Source organism: Charadrius vociferus, unplaced genomic scaffold (assembly GCF_000708025.1).
Source record: "Charadrius vociferus isolate BGI_N301 unplaced genomic scaffold, ASM70802v2 scaffold378, whole genome shotgun sequence".
In the NCBI taxonomy this organism is placed as follows: Eukaryota; Metazoa; Chordata; class Aves; order Charadriiformes; family Charadriidae; genus Charadrius; species Charadrius vociferus.
This window is the reverse complement of record NW_009649444.1, coordinates 3,847-13,648: the sequence shown is the minus strand read 5'-3', so window position 1 is coordinate 13,648 and position 9,802 is coordinate 3,847. Positions and strand designations below refer to the sequence as shown.

At 45.3% G+C, this 9,802-nt stretch overlaps 1 protein-coding gene across 1 annotated transcript in view; it reads left to right on the top strand.

Moving 5' to 3' along the window:
* The window catches only part of LOC104290442 (zinc finger protein 131-like), a 22,897-nt gene extending 17,407 nt beyond the window's left edge, over positions 1 to 5,490 (top strand). The window contains 1 exon segment of the mRNA XM_009889536.1: positions 4,828 to 5,490. Coding sequence (XP_009887838.1) covers positions 4,828 to 5,490 — 663 coding nt within the window.
* The last annotated feature ends 4,312 nt before the right edge of the window (positions 5,491 to 9,802 follow it).

The following is a 9,802-nucleotide window of genomic DNA, read 5'->3' as shown; positions in this document are numbered from 1 at the left end:
CTCGGATTTGGATTAATTCCAAACTTTGGTGGCTGCTGCCAGTTCCTTCAATTCCATCCAATTCTTGGGGAATGTTAGCCAGAGGCCATTGTGGGGGCCATTTAACCTGAGAGATTACTGTAACATCAGCTCCGGTATCAATAATCCCATTTAACACTACTTGCTGTTTTCCGCAGATAAGGGTACATTGACATACAGCTTGCTTTTGAGAAATAGATTGCACCCATAAAATTTGCGGGTTCCCTGTAGATCCAAACCCTCCCCGCCTTTGATGAGATTGGCTGGGAGCAGGGGAGTCCGTCCCTGCTGGAATCAATATTAATTGCGCTATACGGCTACCTTTTGGTATTGTGCAGGGAGGAAACGGGGTCCACGCCATAATCTTAATTTCATTAGTACTGTCAGAGTCAATTACCTCTGGTAGTACGAAAAGTCCTGACAATGTTGTAGATGATCTTCCCAACAATAGCGCTTGTGTTCTAGGTGATAAGGGTCCTGAGATATTTGTTGACAATAAGTGAATCGAGGGATCGAGTAACATTACTGTGTGGGAGGTTGCCAGGTCCAATCCGGTGCTACCGGCTGTTGCTGGACGAAGACTTGAGGCACTGCTGCTTCTCTCCGTGGGGGTTGGAATGTTGGCTGTGGCACTTGTGTCTGCGAGTGTCGCTGCCCTGCGCTCCGCGACTGGTTTCCCTGTATTGGTTGATCCTGGAAATCATACTTAGACCGACATTGATTAGCATAATGATGCCCTTTTCGGCATCTAGGACAAATCCCTGGGGCTTCATGCTTAGCGCCTGTATTCATAGCCAGGCAGTTCTTTTTTAAGTGACCTGGTTTGCCACAGCCGTAACAATTTCCCATGCCTGACGGACCACGCATGGCTGCAAAGGCAGCAGCCATAGCCTCAAATTTGTGATCCACAGTGCCGATTCTATTGCAGGCTTCTACCATTTCAATCAATGTGGGGTTTGGATTAGGGAGAGATTTCAATAGCTTTTTGCAATCCACATTAGCATTTTCCACAGCCAATTTCAATAACAATATTTCCCGCGCTTCCGTATTGTCTATCTGACGTTCTAAAGCATGTTTTAGTCTGTCAATAAATTGCATGTAGGGCTCACGGGGTCCTTGAGTAATAGTTGTAAAGGCTTTCTGCGGCTTTTGTGAGTCAGGGATTTTAAGAAAAGCCTTTTTCGCTTCTTCACGGACTGCTTCAAGAGCCTCCCGAGGAATATCCCGAGCTTGGGCTATCGGGTCAGAGTGCTGACCTGTACCAGTAAGGTGTTCTATGGTCAGCACGACCATAGCTGCATTGCCATGACCCACATAGGTGAGGAGGAGTGCCTGAAGCCCCCCCCTCGTTATTCCCACGAGTATTGAGTGGGAGTCAATAAGAGCTGCGCTAGAGACTTTAGATCATGAGGAGTCATAACATATGTGTCAAATACAGAAGACAACAGGCTCACAAAATAAGGGGAGGAAAGCCCGTGCTCGGTGACGGTACGACGCAGTTCCTTAATTACTGGAAAAGATAAGGCCTCCCACTGCGCCCCCCGCCCCTGATAAATCACGGGGGCCACTATTGTTTTAGCAATGTCCAGGTCTCCTTCCTTCAAGGCTTGGCGCCTTATGTTAACCCACACATCGTGTGGGTCAGGGGGGTATAGATCTGGCTCTTTTTCGGGGTCTACCAGCCCCAGATCAAAGGGGTCCTCCTCTGGGGGGTAACCCGCGTCACAGACCTCCAAGGGCTTAGGGGGGTTTTGGTCGTCCGACGGCAATGGAGGTACCGCAGGAGGGTTTCCTTCCCTCTCTGCTTTGTCTCTGTGACTTTTTTCCTGGGCTTTTAAAGTCTCAAAAATGCCTCTCCACCACGGGAGCATATGCTGCACTTCGGCATCCCCCGTCGTTGCCGCATCCCATAGCTTCACCCCCACATCATCCCAAAGTTCCCGCGTAAAAATATTAGATGCAGTCACAGCGGGTATTTTCACTTGTACCCATTTAAGGATCGCCTTGAGATCATGCTCAGGAACATTCTTTTCATGCTTTTTAAGGAGAGCTTTCATAAGCTCGTACAAGTCTCTCTCTGGGGAGGACACTTGATTTCCCATGTTTCCCACAGCTCACCTCTCTACTCCGGAGGGATTTCAGGCCGGCTCCTGCTTCCTTTCAGCAGCACATTCAACGTTCTGTGGGACTCGCAGCAGGCCACGCAGATAGGTGGTTCTTGAGCCCTGGTATCACATCCAATGTGATCACGTCGGGGTCACCAATTTGCCGCAATTGAGAGACGGGACACAGCTTGATGCAAGCAAAATGTCGATTTATTGTACACAACCACGCGTTTATATATGTTTTCATTAGCTGCGTGTTTCAAACTGATTGGTTCTTTTAGCTAAACATCGCCTGTTCGGTAACCCCTGATAGGTTAGTAACAAACAAGGGGCACTTCAAGTAAGTTTTCGCAATCAGCAGTTAAGCCTTCATTGTACAACTTTGTTACTTCTCGTTTGATACCGTCTGCTCCTCTTTTTGACATCTTATCTCGGTATGACTCATCAGTCAACATTCTGTCGGTGGTTTTCCATTAACCTCTTTGTCCTCCCAGGGTTTGTGGCCTACAAGTTCCAACACGTCCCCATCTATCAATTGGGCAGCACTTGGACTCTTGTCTTTCAGGCCTTGTCCCACACCCTCGGATGAATCTTATCAAGTCCCACGGGCTTGTGCACCTTCAGGTTCCTCAGCTGGTCTTGTACTTGGTCGTCTCCTACAGTTCTTCATTCTCCCAGTCCCTGCCTTTGCCTTCTGCGACTTGGGCAGTGTGGTTAGAGACCTTCCCAGTGAAGACTGAGGCAAAAAAGTCATTGAGTACCTCAGCCTTCTCCATGTCCTGGGTGACCAGGTCTCCTGTTTCCTTCCGGAGAGGTCCCACGTTTTCCTTAGTCTTCCTTTTATCACTGACATACCTATAGAAGCTTTTCTTGTTGCCCCTGATGTCCCTGGCCAGATTTACCCCTTTCTGAGCTTTAGCTTTCCTAACGTGATCCCTGGCTGCTCAGACAATTTCTCTGTATTCCTCCCAGGCTACCTGTCCTCGTTTCCACCCTCTGTAGGCTTCCTTTTTCTGTTTGAGATTGTCCAGGAGCTCCTTGTTCATCCATGCAGGCCTCCTGGCGTTTTTGCCTGACTTCCTCTTTGTTGGGATGCATCACTCTTGAGCTTGGCGGAGGTGGTCCTTGAATATTAGCCAGCTTCCTTGGCCCCCTCTTCCCTCCAGGGCTTTATCCCACTGTACTCTGCCAAGCAGATCCCTGAAGAGGCCAAAGTCTGCTCTCCTGAAGTCCAGGGTAGCAAGCTTGCTGTGCGTACCCCTCGCCACCCTAAGGATCTTGAAATCCACCATTTCATGGTCACTGCAGCCAAGGCTACCCTTGAGCTTGACATTCCCCACCAGTCCCTCCTTGTTGGTAAGGTCAAGGTCCAGCATAGCTCCTCTCCTTGTTGGCTCCTCTATTGCTTGGAGAAGGAAGTTATCATTGACCCATTCCAGGAACCTTCTGGATTGCTTATGCCATGCTGTGTTGTCCCTCCAACAGATATTGGGGTGGTTGAAGTCCCCCGTGAGGACCAGGGATTGTGAACGTGAGGCTGCTCCAATCTGTCTATAGAAGGCCTCATCCACTTGGTCTTCCTGGCTGGGTGGCCTGTAGCAGACCCCCACTGTAATGTTACCTGTCCCTGCCCTCTCTTTAATCCTGACCCATAAGCTTTTGCTTGGTCGGCTCTTCATCCATCCCCAGGCAGAGCTCCATGCACTCCAGCTGGTCATTGACATAGAGGGCGACACCCCCTCCTCATCTCCCCTGCCTGTCCTTCCTGAAGAGCCTGTATCCTTCCATTCCAACACCCCAGTCATAGGAGTCATCCCCACCACATCTCAGTCTGGAACATTCTTTTTCAAAAATATTTGCTAACAGTGAAGGGGTGCCAACAGTGAAACGCATGTTCTTTGTTTCTTTCTGCAGCCGAGAACACTTGCATGGACAAAGACCCTGTGAGCCTGTTTTCTTTACTCCAAGCCTGACTCTACCTCACTCTTCTCTCTCTTCTACCCTGGAACTTCATTTATTTCTGCAGTCTTTGTATGTTGTTGTTTTCCAGCTACTTACTTCAGTGCCAGCTGAAGGGAAGGAAGTACGCTCAAGTGTTCTGTGAAAATAGTATGTCTGCAGTCAAAGCAGTATTTTTAGCTGGAAGTTTTAAGATATTTTTATCTGCTATCACTCAAGTATTTTTTTGAAATGGCAAAATGGGAGAGTTTAGTTTAGCCAGGTAAATCTTACAATGCCAAGAACATATGAAAGCTGGTAAGGAAAAGTTGGCTAGTTGTACTGCATCTAGAACTGCAGTAAAAGGACAGTTTGTATTACACTTTCATCATATGATATTATTACGTAAATAGCTTTCCACCCAAAATTCTAGCACCAGACACTTATTGGGGCATGAATCTGTATGTGAATTTCACATAAAATTAAAATAAGAAAACTTTCAAATGCTGTACTGACTCATAAATTTTGTAGGTATCCTGTGTATGCACAACTCAAATGGCACACTGTTTCTTACAAATAAATAAATATCAGGTCTTCTTTTCATCTGAAGCTGATTTCTCATCTTTTACCTCTAACGTACATGTTGGGGTTTTTTTTAATTCAAATAGCAAGAAGCTACACTATGTGAAGCTATGATCTGAAATAGGCACTATACTTTGTCATATTTCTGTTGGTACTGTTTAACATACTGTATCTTTTGTTTCAGGTTTGTAACAGTGTGTTTAACAGCTGGGATCAATTCAAAGATCACTTGGTAATACACACAGGTGACAAACCCAACCACTGTACCTTATGTGATTTGTGGTTTATGCAAGGCAGTGAGCTGAGAAGGCATCTCAAAGACATGCACAATATTTCAGAACGAATAGTGACAGAAGAGGTTCTTCCAGTGGAAGCTGAACCAGTAACATCAATGACTATAATAGAACAAGTGGAGCAAGTCCATGTCCTACCAGTAATTCAGGTACAAGTGGATCCTGCACAGGTAACTGTGGAACAGATGCACCATGATCTCATACAGGACAGTCAAGTGAAAGGCACGCAGATGGAGGAACTGCAAGAACAGGTCCAAATTAGTTACTTGGAAGTTGAACACATTCAAACTGAACAAGGTGCTGAAGTTCATGTGGAGCAGTTACATGTTGAACATGTAAATCAAATACAGATGGAAGAAGTACAAGCAGAACTTATAGATGGAACGGACCTGGAACAAGTAGAATATGAAAGTGTTGATCAAGGAGAAGTAGAAGAAAAGGAAACTAGTCAAGTGGATGATGTAGATCAGGAAGATCATGAACAAGCTGAAGACTTAAAAACTCAATAATTAATGGACACACAAAATGAAAAAGTGGATAACTAGGACAAATAACCACACTGTGCAGGTTTAGGAATGAAAGTGTTTTTGCTAGCTTTTACATTGGTTTTTGAATCGTCAGTGGTCATCTTTCCAATATGCTGTTCTTAGGAAGCTGGACAAGTGGACCAAAGTTAGCTTTCTTCATGTACAACTAAACTTCTCTTATATGTGAAAAATAACTTTCCCATTCATGTAATATCATGGAACAGAAACTACCACAGAGATGGACAGCTTTGTGAGGATTTTAGTAATGAATAGCTTGTATCACTGTTACACCGTCCCTGGGGATACGTAAGAGTAACTTTACCTCTTTTCCTCTTGCCATAGAAGCAAACTCTTGTTATAGATTTGCAGGGTGTCTGTGGCAGAGGAATCAGTAAAATCTGGTGGGTTCTAATGTAAGTGGCCAATCGGTACCTGTGAATTTTCTGGGCAGACTGTTTGCTGTTTCCTAACAGCGGTCCCTAACTTTCAAGCTGGGGAAAAAACATTGTTGCTGGAGGTCTCGGAGCACAAAAATCCTGTGTCTTTTCAACACTGACTGGTTAAATTTCCACAAAGCTCCTAGAGTGTTCAAGAACCTAGTTCAGTAAAAGGCAATGTGGGTAATGTTATAGTGCTTTATATTTTTGCTTAAAATTGTCAGCTACTGATTTTTATTCTTTTTTTCCCATTAAATGTAGGGGCAGGGTGAGGGAGGAAACAGATTCCGTGTGGATGCAGCAGGGCACTTTAAAAGGGATGCTTTAAATTAGGAAAAGCTCAGCAGAGTCTGTGGTAAACATCAGCTGGAAGAAAGCTACCAGCAGACTCTTCTTTTATAAATCGTCATTTTTGAAAACGAGTATTTTTAAACATAAATATAGAGAAGACTTGTCTATCTGGTATCAGGTTCCTGTTTTTTTGAAATGAAATTCTGATACTCGACACAAAGATGATGTGCTAAAAGTAAAAGCCATAGGTATGAGTGCTAAAAGGTGGATTGAAAAGTAGGAGTGTAAATATTTTAATCAATATTAGACAATAAAGCAATACCAGCCATGAAATATTGCATTATTTGCTTCTTCCAATAAATTAGGAACAACTGAGTGACTGGCAATTACAATGTCAGATCCCAGTGGCAAGAATCAATCTCACTTTAATAAGATTAATAGCTCATTACTGTAAAGTTTGTTTCGAAAATACTTGTCTAGCTCTATGTTTAAGGATGATAAGGACTTCTAGTTCTCAATTATTGCCTTGAGATTAGAGGTGCCTCCATACTTCTGGAAAACTTTCTTTTCAAAGCCTTAACTAAAGGGAGGAATTTTTGCAAGGACGTTCCCCGATGCTCTTGGTAATCCTGTAGATCTTAGTTAAAATCGGGCTTTTCTATTCCGTCTTCTCCAAATGCAGAATTATTTCCTGAGATTTGTGCTTTTATTTAGTCTCATTCAAAATGATTCTTGTGTTTCATCGTAGCGTAGCCTTTGAGAAATTGTTGCAAAACAAACATGGATCTCAATTAAAATTTCAAACAATTTGATTAACGTAACTAGCATTCTTTTTTTATGATGTTTTGTGTTTTCTGAGATGCAAGTAATACGTGATGAGATTCTGTGCAGAGGGAAGAATGTGGCCCAATGTTAATCATGAAAGTAAAAGTTGACTATTGTATTTATACCCAGCTTCTGATAAGAAGCCTGTGTTTTGATAACGCACAGAGGACAGGCCTGCTTGCTTAGCTGCATAACCCTAATTTTTTAGGTATTTGTGCATATAGACACATGGTCTGTATCTGTGGAATTAAAGGAACAATCTGGCTGTGTGTCTAACCAATGAAACTAACTTTTAGGTAATTTAAGGTCCAATGTAAATTGAGAAGGTACATGGTATTGGTAACAGGGCCATGGTTTGGTAAGCACAGTTGGGCTGTTTTTTTGTTCTGTTTGATCTCCCCTTTTCAACAACAGCTTGTGAATTTGGTAGGAGAGAAAAAATGCTCTGTTGTTGTGGCCAGCGCTGCCCCATCCAGACTCCTGCTGAGCCTGGGTGGGAGTGTGGTGGGGGCATGAGCGATCCCCTTCTCACCCTGAGGGACAGGGTGAAAGGCTCTCCTGAAGTAATAACTCCACTGGAAAGCGTTTCCCTTTGCAACCCCCTCTTCCCTAGAATTTCCTTCCCAAATGTCTAAAGCCCAAATTGCTTCCACTGGTGGAGTCCCCCATGCCTCCTTACTGCAGCAGCTGATACCGGGGGAGGGACGATTGACTTGGAGAGTCAGAAGTTCTGGTTGCTCTCTGTAACAGCCACCTTGCCATCCTCTTTCTGCCCCAAATGTCTGTATAGACACACAGACCTCTCCAGACTTTATATTACCTATGCACCATTGGAGGAGTTCTTCCCTCTAAATAAGTATATACTGCTGGTCCCCAGAGCACCCTGTGTTATGCATGTACTGGTCTGTAGCTTGCGATGGGGCAGCATGCAGCTGCGCTTGTTGCCTAGGGCCTGTGGTGAATGCTTGAATTTCTGCTGAATGAAACTAAATGGCTAAAGCAGTGGGGTCTAGGAAAAGTGGAAATGAACAAAAGCCTGAGGTGTGTCTGGATACAAAATAAAAAGTGAGCATTAAATTGAGACTGAGGTTAGGGGTGGACTTGTAGATTTATATATAATATTCATGAGAGTCCACAAGCTATTTCTGAAAGAATCATAGAATGGTTTAGGTTGGAAGGGACCTTGAAGATCATTTCGTTCCAACCCCCCTGCCCTGGGCAGGGACACCTCCCACCAGCCCAGGTTGCTCCACGCCCCATCCAACCTGGCCTTGAACCCCTCCAGGGATGGGGCAACCACAGCTTCTCTGGACAACCTGCGCCAGGGGCTCACCACCCTCAGTGAAAAACATCTTCCTAATATTTAATCTAAATCTCCCCTCTTCCAGTTTGAAGCCATTCCCCCTCGTCCTATCACTACATGCCCTTGTAAAAAGTCCCTCTCCAGCTGTCCTGTAGGCCTCCTTTAGGTACTGGAAGGCTGCTATAAGGTCTCCCCGGAGCCTTCTCTTCTCCAGGCTGAACAGCCCCAACTCTCTCAGCCTTCCAATCAGGTGTTCCATCCCTCTGATCATCTTTGTGGCCCTCCTCTGGACTTGCTCCAACAGGTCCATGTCCTTCTTATGTTGGGGGATCCAGAGCTCGATGCAGTACTCCAGGTGGGGTCTCACGAGAGCGGAGTAGAGGGGCAGAATCACCTCCCTTGACCTGCTGGCCACACTTCTTCTGATGCAGCCAAGGATACGGTTGGCCTTCTGAGCTGCGAGCGCGCATTGCTGGCCCACGTTGAGCTTCTCATCAACCAACACCCCCAAGTCCTTCTCCTCAGGGCTGCTCTCAATCCGTTCTCCGCCCAGCCTGTATTTGTGCTTGGGATTGCCCCGACCCATGTGCAGGACCTTGCACTTGGCCTTGTTGAACCTCATGAGGTTGGCATGGGCCCACCTCTCCAGCTTGTCCACGTCCCTCTGGATAGCATCCCTCCCCTCCAGCGTGTCTACCTCGCCAAACAGCTTGGTATCATCGGCAAACTTGCTGAGGGTGCACTCGACCCCACTGTCCATGTCTCCGACAAAGATGTTGAACAGCACGGGTCCCAGTACCGACCCCTGAGGAACACAACTTGTCACTGGTCTCCACTTGGACATCGAGCCGTTGACCGCAACTCTTTGAGTGCAACCGTCCAGCCAGTTCTTTACCCACTGAGTGGTCCATCTGTTGAATCCGTGTCTCTCCAATTTAGAGATCAGGATATCGTGTGGGACAGTGTCAAACGCTTTGCACAAGTCCAGGTAAATGACATCCGTTGATCTTCCCTTGTCCACTGCCGCTGTAACCCCTTCGTAGAAGGCCACCAAATTTGTCAGGCATGACTTGCCCTTGGTGAAGCCATGCTGGCTGCTACCAATCACCTCCTTGTTTTCTATGTGCCTTAGCAGAGTTTCCAGGAGGATCTTCAAGAGTGGTGCTGTGTGAGTGGACTCGCCTGAGGTGCCTAAACTAAACTACAGTGCCAACTCATAACTCACTCATAACTAAACTACTATAATGTAATATTAAAAATAAAATAAAAAGAAAAGAATGAAATATATACAAAACTATCAAGCTCCCAAGGCGACAATCACGTCACCAGCTGGCACTGTAGTTTAGTTCCTTTCAAACTCATAAGTCATATGAACAGATTACACTATATAAGTAATAATACCCCAATCCAGAAAACACTAAAGCGTGTCCTGGCTTCTTCCATGGAATTATTCATATGCTTCTTATGTTAAACACAGTATGGG